The following is a 19,223-nucleotide window of genomic DNA, read 5'->3' as shown; positions in this document are numbered from 1 at the left end:
ACATTTTTTTAAAAGTTTTTCCTAATTCATAAGTTTGTATTTGACTCTTGTAAACTTCTTTTCTGCTCTCTTTGCTTGTTCTAACCTACTCTTGATATTTTTGTTACTTCATCCATCCTTTGTAATTTTAATGTTAAAATAATCATTTTAACTTCTAATACTGATATATTATGTTCTCCACCTTTCTATTACTTTTTTACTAATCATATTTTATTTTATTTTTTAATTTTCAATTAAAATTCTTTCCTAGCATTATAAGCTCTGAAATCAATCCTTTTGAGATTGTATTTAAAAAATGCTTTATTCCTTAACTACCCTTTTCCATATTAATGAAATTGAAGTGTTTGTCAGTATATTGAAATTTTTTACATCTAAAGCTTACATGCTACACTTATAAGAATGATTTTTATAATTTTTTTATTTTTTGTTTGAATGTCTGTTACATTATGACTTCACCAGTAATCCAGTTTGAATGAAATCTTCACCATATGAAAATTCAATAACAGAAGTAGATCATGCAGCATTTAAGAAATGTTTGATATTCTCTTGTGGGTGGCTCCTTCTTTTATTCAAAAATTGTTTTATGCCACCTTTTTATTTGTTGTGAAGTATATTAAACAACTTAGACTTTAACGCAAGTTATACAATTTTTAGAAACTTTTATCTAATAGTATTTTTTGAAACCCAAGGTTAGGATTCTATTCATCATGGAGAAAAATGGTTTTCTTCTTTTTCCCTATTTGTTTAGAATCTTTAAAAAGCTTTACAGTAAAAAGATTAATTGCAACAACTTTTGTCAAAAAAAAGGTATCTTTATACCTTAAGCTATGGACTCGGCCCCTTCTAATGAAAATACGTCTTTTTTTTATAATAATTTTCTTACCTATATCTTTTATTTCAAAAACTTAAAATTAAGTCATACTCAAATGCCTAATTTCTTTTAAAAAATGTTGATGAAAACTCCATTCCTCTTTTAGTAAATAAAAAAAAAACTTTCTTGCGTATATTATGTTTTATCAAATTCTTGAAAGGAAAAAATAAAAACTAATGCCATTTTTAATAATGTAGGTTTTTCTTAAGAAACTGTTTTGTAATTTTCAGGTTTTAATTTTATTTCTCAGAGATAAGATTTTCTTTTTTTACAAATAAATTCTTAAAATATTAATATCCAAATAATTGAAGACAGTGAACAACGGTAATAATGAATCCTAAGTAGCACTTTTTACAGAATTTATTCTATAATGAAGAAAAATTAGTCAATTTTACTTGATGAGTTATTAATTAGTACAAAATAAAAATGTTTTATACATATATATAATTTTAGTATTACTTTGTTTATTATTACTCTAAAATAATATGGACCATAGTATATTCCTACATTACTTTGTATACAATTTATTTTATCATCAGCAGTTTAGTGTCTGTTTATAGATGTCTGCTTACATAGTTTGTGATTAAATTGAACTTTTGACCATTCTTTGCTATCAATAACATCTATTTCCAATAACCTTGTTCTGTATTTTCTTCAATTCCTATCATCAGTCTTAATTTACACTTGCCCTCACGTGTTCACGTTAATTAGCAACACCACCTTCAGTCGAGTAATTGTTAGAACATTGTTAATGGCACCCTATGCAGGATCATCTTTATTGATTTGTTAAACAGTATGACAAAATGTGATACCATTTTATAAGTATTAAATATTAAAAGAAACTATCAAAGTATTGAAATGTTTCCTTTCAAATATTTTTAATGACATTGTTAATAACAGTACCATCTGAACTTCACTTAAGAAGGTGCTGCCAATTAGTACCATTAGTTTCAAAAAATCTCATATTTTGAAAGTAAGCCATTAATTTGAAACATGCTCATATCTAATTTTCAAAAAGGGACCTTTATGAAATTATAACATGTGTTCTGTTTTGGATTCAGCTTATTAGATGTAAATTCTTCATTTTTATGATGTTTGCTATACAGACATACCAGCACTGACAGTATCTTTTAGCACTGTCAGTATCTGTTCACACTACTACTGTATTAGCAGATAAGGTTATTCTGATAAAGTAACAACTCATTCACGAGTTACCTGAGAGAATGTTTTAGTCATCAGGCATAACATTTTTCCAAGACTGATGATACTTCACTCTTAATCAAACAATACTCTCTTCCACTGAATACTTAGTATGATTCTGCTCTGGTTGGTTCATTAACTAAGCTCTACACTATTATTTGACTTAATTTTCTCCATCAACTCTATTAGATCAACCTCTTTAGTATATGTGCTGCTACTGGTTGTATGTATAATTGTTATATTTTCAGTAAATCGTGGAAAGTAAGTATAATATAGTGATCTGAAAATAATAATTCTACATGAGTAAAATGTGATTTAATATTTTTTATTGCATAAGATTTTAAAGACAATTTGCATTTAAACCAGTTGTTTCATATTTCTTGTAGATTTTGTCTTTTAAATTGGCTTTTCAATTAATTGAAAAAGGTCAAATACTTTAGGTGATGTGATACTTAGATTGTATAGTTTAAACTTTATTACAGTTTTACTAGATGCTATTTTCTATACTTATTGTTTACAGTCCCAATCAGTGTAATCTTCTAATAATAATTAGTACATCGTATGTTTTTGTAAATCAATTTCCCAATTATATATTTGTGAAGAAATATGTTCCAAAATTAGATTTTGCATGTGGAATGCCATAAGAGTGTCATAAGTTATAAGTTTATAAAATTTAAGCATAAATTTTTTATTAAAATAATGATAAATTATAATTTTTCTATTACATACATATATATATATGAATTTTAGTATATATCACTCATTTATGTATTTTGAAAAACTTTTTGAATGGATTTATGTGAATCTGTTAAGTTACTAAACTTTTAATGATTTTTTTTCAAAAATGTATGCCGGTATAATCATTTTTATTTATTTTTTATTATATTTTGATGTATCATCTGTTTACTCTTAAAAATTGATTTGTTTATTTTGATGTTAAAATTTTTTTCAAAGGAAAGTTAAATTGCAAAAAAGAATTTATGACACCATATATGGTGGAACCACAGTTGCATAAATGTATATGTTCCAGTTATGGAATCCTTGTGGGAACAGGAGCGGGACTTTCTTTTCCTCCAGGCATTTTCATAGTGACTTCCTACTTTGTCAAGTATCGCGGACTAGCTAATGGCATTGCTATATCTGGAAGTGCTCTTGGATCTATTATTTTACCTCCCTTTCTAAGATTCTTATTAGAAACATATGGGTACAGGTGAGTCTTCAAATGAAAGGTTTCAATAAATCAGTTTCTTTTTTAATATTAATGCGTATGATTTTGTATTTTAATTATTGAATAAAATACAAAATGAAATGATGGTAAGTAAAATTTATAAGGTATGAAATTTTCACTTTCATCTTAATAATTAATTCATTTTTTGCATTTATATGTTTAAATTTTTAATAATGTTATATATTTTTATATAAATCGCTGATCTACTTATGATTTTGGTATTTAAATATGGCCAACTTCATATTACAGAATTTTTGTCAATATTGTTCATTATATGATAACAAAAATTCGTAAATGATCATATATAATTCATATATGATAATATGTTGATGTAAATTTTGTTGTTAAAACAATTTTCCATTTTTTCAAAATATCCAATTATACATTAAATAAATTTTCTGGGTGAAATTTATATTGTAAATAACAAAATCGTATGAAAAACTAATTTTCTGCAAAAATTCTTATCCTAGTAAAAGTAAAAATAACTCAGAAAAAATTTGAATCCAGAGCAGAGCTGATATTTTTATGGAAGGTATTAATTAGATTGCTTGGATCCCAAAATAAAAATAAAAGTTTTCTAGAATTTGATTTTCTGTATCTTGGGAACTGTTCCTGTATTTATTTATTACAGAGAACGTCGTAGCTAATACCTTTTCATGTGGGTAACTCCTTGATCTAGTTGAATGACAGCTTTTAATAAAAGTATTTCTGTTGTTGATTTCTATTTTATTCCTTTGTACTGTTCAACAGCTAAAGTGATTAGTGAAATTAATATTTATTCAAACTAAGGAAAAAAATTATATTTAATTTTATTACTATAACATCATTTAAATAAGAATAAATACAATTTAAAAACCATCAATTATGAAAAATATTTACTAATTTACAGTGCCATTGCCAAGTGTGAGTCCATTGCCTTCCTCAACTCAACCAAAATTTTCGCAGTTATTCATCACTATCTTCACTTTATCAAATTCAGTATCATTCAATCATTACTTTTTTGGTAACATCTTTATTTCCTACATCTCAGCTTACTACTGAGCATTCTCCTAACAGCATTGTTATTTTTCAGTTGGATCAATCTTACCCCCTCTAATCTCCCCATACTGTCCCTTAACTGTCTCAGAGGACGAGATTAAAATTGATTCAAAACTTTCCCACTTACTTTACTCATATCAAAGTCCATGCGTCCAGCTTGTTGCTCTGCCTGGGTTTGCAACAAAAGATATTTTACAATGTTAGGTTTTCAATTCTATATCAAATCCACAATCAAGAGAGTGGGCTTGACCAGCTCTCCAGGTTGGTTACTATTTATGATACCAGGAATTTCCTTCCCTTAGATGTCTTGTTGTCCAAAATGTACTGATTACAGGTGGCAGACATCTTCTGTTATGAGGGCTTCAGTTGATTTTTTTGATTAGCACTTAATTGACGACACTGCTGGCCCCAAACCATTAATCAGCCACTATCTTCCTACTTCACAGCCACTGGCTGCTGCTAGTACCCAATATATAATCCATGTATAATAGATTCATCAGGTTTGTGGAAATGCATTTTTCCATTTTGCGTGCTAATGAAAATTAATATTTATGATAATGAAAAAATAATTTTCATACTTAGTACATAATAGTGATCAAGTTTCCTAAATGTAAACATTTTGTTCCGGAAGCATTTGAAAAATGTGAATCTTCTTTAAAAAGACCCATTTTGTAAATTTTGCCAGTAGTTCAGCAATACTAATAGGAATTTACGGCTGGAATGTGGAGTGCATCAAAACTAAAGAAATATAATCTTCGGATTATCTTTTCCAAGAACACGTTCTGTGATTGATAGCTAGGTTTGTCTTACTATGCATACATATGGGTTCATTCTTTGTTGTAAAGGTAGAAATGTATAAAAAGCCTTTTAGGCAGACTGATAATGTCTTGAAATCTAATCTGTGTAATGACAATACTTAAGATTATCATAATAATCATTGTCTAAAAATTTCTCACATTTCATCACTTTACAGAAGGATGTCAGTCTTCCTCTTGCTTAAAGAATTGTTTAGCATCTCTTGTATGCTGCTTATTTTATTGGTAATTTTTTTCTGTTATCCCATTCCACACTCATATTAAAAGATCTAAAAGCTCATCAAGTTCCTCTGGACATGATGAGCTGATGACATGATATCATTTAGAAGATACTTTTTATGAAATCCCAGATGTATGTTATTAGATAACGTGAGGAATGTGCTGACCTACCTATTCTGTACAATCATGATTCCTCCATCATCTAGAAGTTCTCCTATGATTTCTCTTTATGGGTGGTTATAATTATCTAACAGAATGAATCTGAAATCAATCTTACTGGCAAATGGTAAGCACAGATCTACAGGTGTTCTTTGAGAACAGATCAGATGTTACAGTCTGACCAGTTAATACAATTTATTTTATTTTCTGTTACACATTCTTAAGGATGTCCTACCCTATTTTGTAACAGAGCTACACAAAAATAATCTTACATAATTTTTATTAAAGGATCTCCACACTCAAATCCTGCAATCTTAATAGTGTAGTGTAAATTCTGACAAACCTGAAAAAAGCAATCAGTATACAAGTTATATAATCCTTACCATGTACAAACCTGGCAATCCATTTTCATTGTTACATTTAAGTGGTTTAGAAGTAATTGATGATGATTCATCATACTAAATGACAGCAAGAAAAATTTCCTCCTAACCTCAAACTGCCCAATAATAGTTTTAATACTTTACAAATAGTAGTGAGCACTAACTGTAAAGTATCATTTTCAAAAAGAAAGTTTTATCTATATCTTAAAGGAATTAAAAAATTATAACCAGAAGCAGTTTAAAATACAAAAGCTTCTTTTTTTATAACAGTCAGTATTTAAAAAAGAAGCTATTTTTATTTTTAAAAACAGCATTGACCTACATTAATGTTAAAATCTGTAAAACAAAATATTCACTTAATTGTTGAGCAGTATACTTAAAAGAATTAGATTTTAATTAAAATTATTATTAAATTGCCCATCAAGCAATGAATTTTTTTAAAATTACAAACTCATTTTATATGTTTATTATTTGTAAAAATAAAATTTAATTGTCAGATAATGTTAACAAATTAGTAGAATTTATTAGGTTGGTAACCAAAATTTGAAATTAGTTTTAGTGGTTATAAGAACTTTCCATAAACCATAATTATAAAAATCTTCTTGTCTTAGATTATGCCAACTGTTAGATTAAGATATCTAACATATTATCCATCCTTAGTATCCTTGAATCAATGCTAGTGACCTAATATTAGACATAATTGCCCTTTAAAATGGCATACTCATCACAAAAAGATATCCTATGCCAGGCACACTACCCATAGTGAAGTATGAAGTGGTTTTCTGTTGCCTTCTTCACTGAATCTATTGTACTGTTGTTTATAACCAGCTAAGTTCACTAAAATTCAATAATATACACCTGTTTAAATTAGTTGTACGTTTATTATAAACAGGAAAAGGAAGGGTCTGATAGTTCCTTGTGCACCACAGCCATAAGAAAGACTGGGACACAGATTACGAAAAGGAATAAAAATAATGTACTCTTGCCTATTGTGAAACATGTTGATAGGGACTGTATTACATTTTATTAAAAAATTTTAATTGTAACAAAAACCATCACTAGCAGTATCACTAAATAAAATGTTTCAGATTGGTAGTTGTGGCTTCCAGTTGAACCCAGCAAGGTGATTTTATGAAAACCTCCAGATAAAGCCTTAGGTTTAAAAACTTAAACAGTGAAATATTATATCACTGGAATAAATTTTAGTTATTTTAAGTGATGTATAATTTAATGAAAATTTCAATGCCAATAACCATAAACTAAATTTCAATCCTAAGACTTAAGATGCTACTGAGACAGTTTCATGATGTTACATGATGTTTTCATGTTTCATGATATTGATGGTTTCATGTTACTAATCCTAAGACGGTTTCATCATGCTACTTATTCTAAAATATCTACATAATATTAAATATATAAATTTATGCTCTCATTAATTAAATAAGTACTCAAAATACTAACTCATTGTTTCATCTTTAAGTGATGATGAAAATGAATTATAACTTCAAATTAATCTTACCATTTGTTACATATCCCAGCTCATTAGTTCCTTCTGTGTGTCTTGTAGTATCTGCCAAGTGGAAGAATAATAAAAAATCATATCCCGGCTCATTATCTGTTTACCTTTTAGTATTTGCCAAGTGGAAGAATAACAAAAATCACATGCTAGAATAGGTTGCATGAACCAATCATCTATTCATTGTTAGATGATGATTATGGCATTATTAAAAGTTATTGTTTAAATTTTCTTAAATCAATGACCTGTTCATTATAAATAATCAAAAATATTTTATGTCCTAATCATTAGTTCTTCATGGCAATTTTTGAAATAGTTGCAATTACACATTGAAACAGAATGAACATTTTGTAAATTTTTTCTCAAAACTAGGATTATCCAGGTGATAACATTAATATGTGTTTTAGCTATTATAAAATATGAGATACAGATATAATGATAAGTATTTTAATTCAAGATTTTTGCAAGGGGGTGAGAATAACTCTTCCTAAGAATATTTTCATGGTTTTCAAACATTTGTAATGTAAATTGATAGCCATTATAAGTTTGTAAATAGATAGCTATTACAAAAATGTTATGTGTAAAAAGTAAATTATTTCCAGTCAGTGAAATGAAATGTAGTACAAAGCTGAATAAATATTTTCTTATTATCAAATATTTTTAACAGTCATAAAATTAATTTGATCCAAGAAAAATAAACAGGAAAGTTTACAGGAGATGAAATTTACAGGAAAGTTTCTTTATTTCATTTGAATGTATTTAGCACTGAAATAAATTTTGAATTTGTATCAATTTGTGCAATTTCATAGAATTAAATTTCTAAGCTTTAATATGTTTGGTACATACATGAATAAATATGTACCTTGTTCAATGTTTTAAAAACATAGTAAGTGTTTCAGTGCATTTTGTATTTGTAAATATATAATTATATATACAGTACATAGTAAAAGTGTATAATTTATTGAAAAATATTTTTTTAGATTATTCATTAGATAATAAATGATTTTAATTCTCATGCAAATTATTAAGATTTCCATAAGATGTAAAAAAAAATTCACTTTACAAAATATATTATTACTTTTTAAAATATGTTATTAGTTATAGAAGATTATTTTGGTCATAAATTTTGTAGTATTCAGTTAGTAAATTTAGATAATTCTTTAAAATAATTCTTGTCAGCTGCAAATAAATTAATTCCAGTTCTCTGAAGTATATTAAAGCATGTACACACACACACACACGCACACATAAAATCACACAGTATATAATCTACTGTGGAGATATATATCTCCATTAAAATAATAGTGTTGATAATCAACAGAGCATTTTATTGTAGTTAATTATTTTATTGTATTGAGTAAAAAAGATGGTAAAGCATCTTTTACGATAAAATGATAAAAGCCATAGTAATAGTTAATGGTAGTGAACAAATTACTCCACATTCAAATAATCTAGATTCGATTGGTTATACCTGACATATCTACGATAAATTAGTTTAAATTTGCAGGTAAAAGATTAATAATGTGTAATGTAATTTTGGTAATAATTAAAATTATTTTTAGAATCTTATTAGTTAAACTAATAAAATAAAATTGTTTCAAATAATATATAAAAATCATCTACAATGTGTTTCAGATTTCACTGATTACATTTGTGTTCTTTGTTTATTCAAAGTGTTTGTTATGTGTTACTTAAAAGTAAATGATTTAAAATATTACAAAAAAGAGCTTACTTAAAAAACATTTTGAAACTGCTAACATTCCACTTCATTAAATAAATAAAAATAATATCATTGTCAATATTTAGTTGTTTGGATCATGATCTATTTCTTAAGCTGTTATAAATCTATAATACAGATAAAGGAAACAAGATTCTATAATTAATAAGATTTTAACTGTTTATAATTAAAAGCAACATAACATACCATTCTGTATAGCAAATAAAGTTTCAAACAGTATCCCAGAGGGTCATTGCTTATGTAATGGCAGTTAAGAAAATTTGAACTTTACTACTATAATAAAATTAACACTACATGAACTTAAGTTGAAAATTTCAATAAAATATGAATTTCATTGTATTGTCATTCTTCTTTTTTTCTCACTAAAGATAATCAATGACAAACTAATCTGTTATCTTAAGAAATTTACAACCATTAGCAATCACCAATCAATTCATGATAAATATCCCATTCTCATTTTTTCAATCACAAAGCACAAAGCAAATATGATTGCTAAATACAAAAGTAATTTGAAGTTATGATGGTGATAAACATATAGCATCAATCTTCTCCTACATATCTAATAGCTTTGTCCTTTTTTCAGGCTGTACTAATTATTCCTGCCTTTGTTTACAGATCTGAATCAGATAAAGGGAGAAGAGTGTTTAAGAGTTTTCGTTCTGTTATTGCCTTATAAAATAATTGTGTTTCTGATTCTTATTCATCTGCTATTTGTGTATATGAGTACATAACACAATTTAAGATAACTAAATTTTATCCTGAATTTTTATTTATTTATTTATAGATAAATTAAATTCATTTTTATTAATTATTTTGATTGTAGGCAACAACAGAATAACATCAAGTTATTATCTCTACTGTTTTTTATCATAAGAGATTATTTTTGCAGTGTTTAAAATTATAAGCCTGATTGGGTATAAACTTACAGTCCTATATAAGTCTTTTATCTTATAGTAGAAAGGCAGGCATAAACATTACCACTCTTCCTTAGAGATAGGGGAATTCATAATCTATTTATTTAATTTGATCCATTTTTGATGTATTCCTATAGTTTACATGGAAATAATTTTATTATAAAGTATTTGATTCTTGTTCTAGAACTGTTGAATTTCCAAGAACTTGCTGGAACATTCAAATTGTAGAAATATAGATATTTAGGGGGTTGCAGTTTGTCATCTTGCCACGTTCATAATGAAAACTAACTCTTTAGTACTGAAGTGACTAAAAAGATAACATTTTTTAGTGATTATAATTTCTAATAGTTCTGGAGAACTTGTCTAAGAAATTAATATAACAAAAGATAAATGAAGTGAGAAATTAAAAAAAAAAATTTTGTTTAAACTGGTTAAAAGTAGTAATAATTATAATATTAATTTAATGTTTTATTTTGTATTATTTAAACAATATTTTATGTTATCTAGTAAAATATTAAACTGCAATGTGTAATAAGAATCTTTCTATTGATTAGAATTTGAGATGTGAAATTACTGTTATACTTTGATGAAATCAGAATGTTTCTTAAACCTTTATTGTGTAGTAAGCATTTTTAGTTTTATGACCTATTGAGTATATCTAAAATCCACTTTATGGCACAGACCTTACCATTTTAAGTGTTTTAATGAACTTTTTGTTGAGGTTTCTATGAACTTGTGATAAAAAAAATGCAACAAATAACCTTCACACAATGTTGATTCATCAGTTAACACAATACAATTAAGAAAGTCATGATGCTGTAACATTTCGATTGAGAATTAGGTGTGCACAGTTCAGTCAATAGGCTTCAAAGCCTGTAACAGCTACAAACACTACAATGCATATGTAAGCATTTTCTTAAAATATTCCACATTGTCATCTTCAGCATTGCTGTCCTTCCTAACAAATCTTTTAGGACTATGCAGAAAAACTTCCTGATGAGTTCAATATTTTTTCAAATACCCTTGATCGTTGCATATTCTTCTATTTGCAGTCATCTGGTCATACTGATTATGCCATCGATGAATGTCAGGCAAAGGATCATAATTAAACCTTTTACAGAACGTAAGTTTAACTGTAACTACAAACTCACATTTAGCAAACTGCAAAATAGAGAAAAGGCTATCTGTACAGGACTTACCATCTTTGTTAGTGGCGCTGTCAAGCAGAAAGATAAATAATTAATCTACAGCATGAGTGCAACTAAACTGCCCTCTTTGCTCTTTGTTTTCAGCCTTAACACCAGTCACCTCATCCAAGAAATTTTATAACAAATTAAATCCATGAAATTCTTTTTTATACTCCTGGCACATTATTCAATATTAAAGTATCCAGCATGAGTGCAACATAATTGTTCGACTAGCACTAAAAGTTTTAAATTAATCATATCTCCAGGGTTCCATTGTTCATGAAGTGATTATCCAAAAAAATAAAAATAACCAAATATAAATATTTTAGGAAAGAAATAACCTCACAAAAAAAAGTTGCTGCAAAACAAACTGTCTTACAAGAAAACACTCGTCCAACATATTGTCATCTTAGAGAAACTGATCAAAAACAAGTTAACATAAACAATATAAAAATTTCACTCGTCCAACATATTGTCATCTTAGAGAAACTGATCAAAAATAAGTTAACATAAACAATATAAAAATTTGTATTCATTACTTTTTTCTAAAATGTCCACATCTTAAAACATTCAGTAGATAAATGAATATGCATCAAGTGCCTAATACTAATACACTAAATCAACAGACATACTGCAAATCTAATGCACCTTTTTTTACCAAATTCTAATTATGTCATTTCAGTAAAAATAAAAACAATAACTGGAATCGTATTGCAATATCACCTGGTCACTTTTACCAGCATTAATATGAATATTTTGATATGAGTTCACCTTCATTAAATTGAAGTTTTGTACAGTCATTTAAAGAGTAATGTTATGTAATTTCTACAATTTTTTAATTTACTATTCATTTTTATGGACTCGAATGACAAAACAATTGTTTATGTAGAATTATATGGATTGATTTTTTAAAAATAAATAGAATGATATGACGTATATATTTTATATATATATTTTTTTATTTTCAATTACATATATTATAATTTTCATTCAGTTACATATGTAACCCTTTCAATTTTAAATTACTGATAATTTTCATTGAAGATAATACGAATTTATGTTCTTTTTATAATTTTTATCAGCAGGAGCTTTAACGATACTTAACAACTGCTTTATATATACATGAATAGAGGAGGTATTTTTTTCTTACATAAGTTACTAAAGTTAGTATGACAGAAAAGATTGTTATATTATAATGAAACTATTTTATTTGATGTTAAATCTATCTTTGATGGTGATAGAATAGAAACAGTTGTAGAGTTTGAATGAGAAGAAATGTAAAAATAAAATTTTCATTACCACTGATCAGTTCCAGTTAACAACTTTTAATTTAAGAATTAATTAATATTTGTTGATATTAATGATCTTACAAACTGTTAATATTTTTCACGTTAATATATTGTTATTATGATTTACATTTTAAAATCACAATATAAATATTATCTATATATAATAATTTACGATGTAAGTTTTTACTTCCTAGTTGTATTGTTGAACAATCTTAATCTTCTGTGTTATGTTTTTAAGACAGCTGTTGAATTAAACCACTGATGTTCAACTGTTCAAACCAAACATCTTGAGTTACACACAGCAGTGTTTGACAGTTCAGTTGTCGCTTGTTGCTACTTGAGCAGTTCAGATGCTTTTATGATAAAAAAAAATACAAGTTCAGTTTGGTGTGGTTGCAGCTAACTGATTTTCTTTTGTCACTATAAAATTTTTTATCGGTTTAATTGGTTTATACCACTTATTCATCTCCTTTTAATATATGCTCACTTTTTAACCTTAATATGTAAGCCTACATCCTCAGTTACCTGTTTTATGTATTATTTACTTCAAAATGTTTTACTGTATTCTGAATTTCTATGACCTAATTAACTTGCCCTAATACCACAATAAATATTTGACAAAGTTGTCCTTTTTATAAGAAGATTCTTCTGTTAGACTCTTCTTCATTATATCAGGTTTAAAAGCCTCTACTCTTTCTTTTAGTTTTCTTATTGCCAATATTTTATTGCTATAAAATATAATTCTCAGCGCAATTAATTAAAAAATTTCTTCCTAGTTCCTTTCATTTCAGTATAAATGTTTTCCAGGCTTGTTCATTATTTTATGGTCTTTTGACTTTGTCATTATGGGGATGGCATGATTGTTCCTTTAGGAACCCTAGACCAGTTCTTGGGTGGCTTTTTAATAAGTTCTATGCAGTGTATTCAGAAAACAGAGGAGGAAGATTTTGGCATTTGGCAGGACAGGTGAGATAAGACGGCAGATAGGTGGTATATACAGTCTCTTTCCAGACATAAAGGTGTTGGGAGTCCCCTCATGGATTTCCTCAAACCAGCATTTAACTCGGTTCCTTTCTGGGCATGGCGCATTTCAGGAGGCTGGATCGACTGACTTGGGCCAGTGACCTCAATGCTTAGTATCTGATGATGCATATCATGTGTTGTACATCTGCTCAAAATATGAGTTCAGGCTCATTAGCTTTGTAGAGATGGTCAAGGAGCTTGAGGGTATTGATTTGAGTCTGGATCTGCAGGCTAGCTGGAAAGTTATGATGATGCATTGTAGAAAGATTTTTAAGGTTTGTGGTGCTCAAAAGGATTGCAGAAGGTGTTTAATGTAGAATAGTAGCCTGGGTGGCTAGGGACTCATTTGGATGCTTTTCTGCAGAGTAGGTGCCTTCGGCAATTGTACCTGGTTCTTGTTTGGTATGTTCGTGGGTTGAGTTATTGGTAATGTTAGGTGCTTTGGTATGGTAGGTCAAAATTGTGATGTTGCGAATAATTTTTGAGGGTTATGAGATTAATATTTTGTTATACCTCAATTTGTAAATTTTTATTAGCTATCAGGATTAGCTAATTTTATTTTTGATTCGGTTTAGGTGAGTTTGAATATCTTTTGTTAGTTAATGGGTTTCAACACCAATGTAAATATCTTTTAAGGTGTTTCCATTGGTGCCATCCTGAGACTGAAATATGTAATCAGATATTGAAGGTCTAGAAGATGACCCATCAGGGCTAGGAATGGTGGGGGTGGTGTGACAACCGGGATCGTCACAAGGCGGATGTCTTCCCCTATGAGGTAAGAATGGATAGTGGCTTTTAATCTATGGAGGAAAATAATTTTTGATACAACATATATTTAAGCTGGTTAATGATTAATTATTGATCAGTAATGTACTACACCTTTCTGTGTAAAAATGAATTAATCAGCAGATGGATTGTGGGAGGTTGGATGATTACTACCTGAAAGAACTTTTGTGAATTTCTTAGGCAGGGTTGTTTATCTTGTCCACGGTTTCTCTGAGAAGCCATAGTCCTCACTAGCCAATCCTTCTCCTTACTCATGATCTCTTTCTTTTAATGTTGGTTTTCTGGGTGAACTAATGGTCTTCAGTGCTGAGGATGCTAGGACCTGTTGAGCCAGTACACACTTGGTATTATCTATTAGGAGAGCTGCCTGAGAACAGACTTGGGACAATGTTTATGTCCAGTAGCTGCTCAATATCTCTGTAATGGGTGATGTCTCGGCTGGTTAAAACTATCTTCATAAACTCTCCCAAAATACAAACACATATATGGTGTTTCCTTACTTAATCCATCCTTTGTAGGTGCCAAAATAAAAAAACAAATAATTTCTTGTACTATATGTTCTTTTAATATAATAATTACCTTATAATAATAATATTATAATTCCTAATCACCTTTATTTTGTCACATTCCTTTATCTTTATTCTGTTCCTGATCACCTTAAAATTAAATTTCTTCCTTAGTATAAATCCATGTAGTTCATTATACATGTATTTAACTCATTTTAATTTTCAACCAAAAGAACAATGTTTTTAGAAACTTGTAACAGTTTTACTTTCAATCATTGGCTAAAGTTTTAAATATCAGTCTCATTTAAATATATCCAGCTTTTTTGTATGTAACTTTGTATTTGTTGTAATTATATCCTATCAGTTCAAGTTTGGAGTTGATATCTGTGATGTTTATATGGCTTATAATGTTAGCATCTTGCTATGCTAGGTTATGCTATTATGTTAAGCATCTTTTTAAAAATTTATCCTTTAGTAAAACAATATCTTCTTTCCTTTCTACTCCTATCTTATTTTTATTATACTCTAGATGATCAGACAGATGTTTAGTAAGTGGCGCAACTGATTTTTTGCTGGCAGTGTTGACTGCTTTTTGAATTCATTTTTAAATAACTATTTATTAAAAAATAGGCTAATCAATTTTAATTTTCTTCTGACAGCCTATTTTTTAACGTTACAATTTCCTCTTGTTACAGTGTTTTATTTAAAAAATTTTGAGATTTTCAGAATACAAAAGTACTTACACATACATTATGATGTTTCATTGTTATTCATTATATTATAAATCTAACCTATAACCAAGATTTTTTTGTATTTTCATGTCAGTCATTTACTTCATATGAACAAAATTTCAAATGTCTTTCTCCAATTTATAGATCTTGACTCTGCTATTTTGTTAATAAATTCAGAAGTACTATTCTTATCTAAACATTTATTCCACAGGTTGTTATGAATATAAAAAACTTATTTACTTTTGTTTTTTAGTTATAGAAAATGTAATCTCTTATATTTTATTTAACAATTATAAGCTATAAAATACTACAGTGTGCTATATTAAGCACTTCTGCTTAATATTACAGTTAATTAAAATTTTTCTCTGATAGTTTTTAATCTGAATGATTATCTTCTGTTATCTGAATAAAATCTAATAACAGAATGAATTAAAAGGTATTTTATTTTCTCTCAATCACTGTGATGCAGATTGAAAAACTTTTGTTGAATTCTTCATTCTTTAATAATTTCTATAAGCATGTTTTTTTTTTTTAAACAATTGAACAAGTTTTTGGAGTATGAATTTATTTATACTACCTCTTTATTTCTAATTAATTGGTTTCTTTCAAATAAGATTGAAAATAACTAACTAAAAGAATGGTAAAAGTAAAAAAAACTTATATTTTAATAAGTTTATGAATTTGTTTCAGGGGTGCTGTCCTTATTATGGGTGGTTTAACATTAAATGTTTGGGTTGGTGCAATGCTCTATGAACCAGTTGAATACCATATGAAACGAGTGCCAAAACAGAAGATGGAAGTTGAAGAAGAATTTAAACAACAAATAACCGAACCAGAAGAAAAAGGTTTGCTGGAAATTAAAATAATGGAATCAAAAGAAGGATATGATGATGAAGTGACTAAAATACTTGATAGTCCTGAAAGTCCAATCATCGATAAAGTATTCAAAGATGCGAATCAGCCATTATTATTAGTCGATAGTTGTAATCAGTTAAATAGAAAAATAAGTCCCCCACCTATTAATCTAGGAAGACCTGTTTTTGCTGTTGGTAGCACAGGCCACTTAACAAGAAAAATAAGTTCATGTTCGTACGTCAGTAAACCTAATTTGGTTGTCGGTAGTACTGGACAGATATCTCGTAAACCAAGTTTAGTATCACGGCAAATACCAAGAGTAAATAGTGCTTCACAGATGTCAAGAAAAATAAGTGTAGCGTCAAATATGTCCAATTCATCTTTTCGATATGTTAGTACAGCATTTCATGGAAGTACACTTGTTGGCTTAAATCCAGAGTTTTCTTCAAACTTAACTCTTAAATCAGTTACCAAGCCATTCGACTGTTATGGTTGTTGCAGTAATAAAAAATCAATACAGACAGTATCGCAACAAAATTTAAACAATAAAAAATCTAGTTTGTATGGTGATCTATTAACAGATCCTGTTTTTCTAATTATACTGATATCAAATGCCTCTAATGCTATAGGTTACACAAATTTTACAATTTTACTTCCAGCATATGCAGTTAATTTAGGTTTTGATAAATCCAAAGCGTCTTTACTTCTATCGATCGTAGCTGTATTTGATTTGGTTGGTCGTATCGGAGGATCTGCTTTATCAGATTGGTTACCTATAGATAAAAAAGCTTATTTTGTTGGAGGACTTCTTATATCAGGTCTATCACTAGCCGCACTTCCATTTGCTACTACTTACAATGGTCTTTCAATATTTTGTGGTATATTTGGTCTTGCATCTGGAACATATGTCGGAATTACAGCTGTTATAATTGTTGACCTTTTAGGGGAAGATCGTCTTGCATCATCGTATGGTGTTTCACTTTTTGTTAATGGTGTTTTACAACTTATTGGACCACCTATTTGTGGTGCAGCTTTTGAACGACTTAATTCATACAAATTAATATTTAGCACTCTTGGTAGTTCATTAATTATTGGTGCAAGTGTATGGTGTTTCTTACCGTTTGTGAGGAAAAGAGATGCTGCCCGAGAACTTAAATAAATATTGCTCATAATTGTATCTTGGAGAAACCAGACTCAATTAACATTACATTCACATTCTTATATTTGTGTAATAATGAAAGTATTAATTGACTGATACAAGTGATTTTTTTGTATTATACTTGCATGTATTTACAACCAATATTTAAAAAAAATAATGTTAGTATTAAATACCAAATTTTGACAAAAAGTACAATATTTTTATATATATATATTAATATATTTGTAATGTGTAATATAGTGCCATAAATAAAAGACTATATATATTTCTTTTTAAACAGTTATAGAGAAAAAATTACATATCATTTTTATGGCATTAATTAATAGTTAATCATACCATTTTTTAATTCAATCTAGGTTAATTTGTTTATACTGTTGTAAATAGCATTTCTTAACACTACCACATGTGGTTATTATTTATAATATTTGTCAATATTATACATACATATATATATTTAAAGTTTAATATTTAATAAAAGTACAAAACTTCAACTTTTGAATTTGAATTCCCAAAGTATTTGCAGTTATTGTATATGTGAAAACACATTAATAACTAATGGCAGTTGGAACCTCCAACTGCCATTAGTTATTAATGGCAGTGCTACATTATGTTCGCAGTACTACAACTGCCAACATAATTTCATAATTTTTGGAAGTAAATATTAGATATAAACATATTATAATAGAGCCAAAAGAATAATTGTAAAGTATCTAGATTATTTCTCTGTAATAGTTTTAATAAAAATAATAGTATGTTTTTTACTCAACTCGAAGTCCATGTAACAATACTCCACCCAATATCTATATAGAAGATTTTTTTAAATTAAAAATGCAGAAGCCTCTATATTTAAAAAAATAAAAAAATGAAAACTCAAAAGATTAAAAAAAAAGTTACAAGGTTTTTATGAGGGAGAGATACAGATTACTCAAACATTCATCAAATTGAATATGATTCTTAAAGTTGCTCAAAAGTGTTATTCAAGACATTTTTTAACACTAATGTTTTTTACCCGTAGTATTAAGCAACTTTTTTTATTTACTTTAAATTCTACTTTGAAATAACACACACAGAGTTTATTGTGAACCAGTCTACTTAAAGAATAAAAAAATAATACACTTCAACAATTACAAAAAAAAAATACTAATTAATCTTTTGAATTTCAATTTTTTTGATTTCAAGGAAATGTTAAATTAAATACAGCTATCAATAACGTATGTTAAAAAACATACGTTTTTAACGTATGTTAAAAACAGCTATCAATAACGTATCCTTAATTTGATCCTGACAGTTGAAATTTAAATAACTGAATAAGTATTATTTTTTAATCAACTTTTGAAGTTTTCTTTTTCTTTAACATTAATTTTTTTTTAGTTTTATAGCTATTTAAAATACAGATAGACCTACCAAAAAAACCTAACAGTATTTGAAAAATCACTATTTGCAAGAAACACAAAAAATTAAAAACATCTATATTGATAAAAAGGGAAAAATATGAAGAGGAACAATGTAAACTATTGTTGAGCTTCAGCTAAGACTGTATGGAGTATGGGTTAACATATTACTTCATTTACCAAAAGTTTTCCAAGAAAATACTTAGAATTTCTGAATT

General features: G+C 27.8%; 1 protein-coding gene across 4 annotated transcripts in view; it reads left to right on the top strand.

The window, feature by feature from the left end:
• hrm (solute carrier family 16 member hermes) overlaps positions 1-18,380 on the top strand; it is a 180,744-nt gene extending 162,364 nt beyond the window's left edge. For 3 of the 4 annotated variants that reach the window (XM_075372181.1, XM_075372179.1, XM_075372183.1), the window contains 2 exons: positions 3,102-3,281; positions 16,291-18,380. In XM_075372181.1, coding sequence (XP_075228296.1) covers positions 3,102-3,281; positions 16,291-17,614 — 1,504 coding nt within the window. In that variant the 3' untranslated portion in view covers positions 17,615-18,380. The remainder of the gene's footprint in view (positions 1-3,101; positions 3,282-16,290) is intronic. The other variant, XM_075372182.1, reaches the window with a different exon arrangement.
• Positions 18,381-19,223: the final 843 nt, after the last annotated feature.

The sequence above is a fragment of the Lycorma delicatula genome, chromosome 7, assembly GCF_047948215.1.
Source record: "Lycorma delicatula isolate Av1 chromosome 7, ASM4794821v1, whole genome shotgun sequence".
NCBI lineage: Eukaryota > Metazoa > Arthropoda > Insecta > Hemiptera > Fulgoridae > Lycorma > Lycorma delicatula.
The sequence above is the reverse complement of the archived record's forward strand: the minus strand, read 5'-3'. Positions and strand labels throughout refer to the sequence as shown.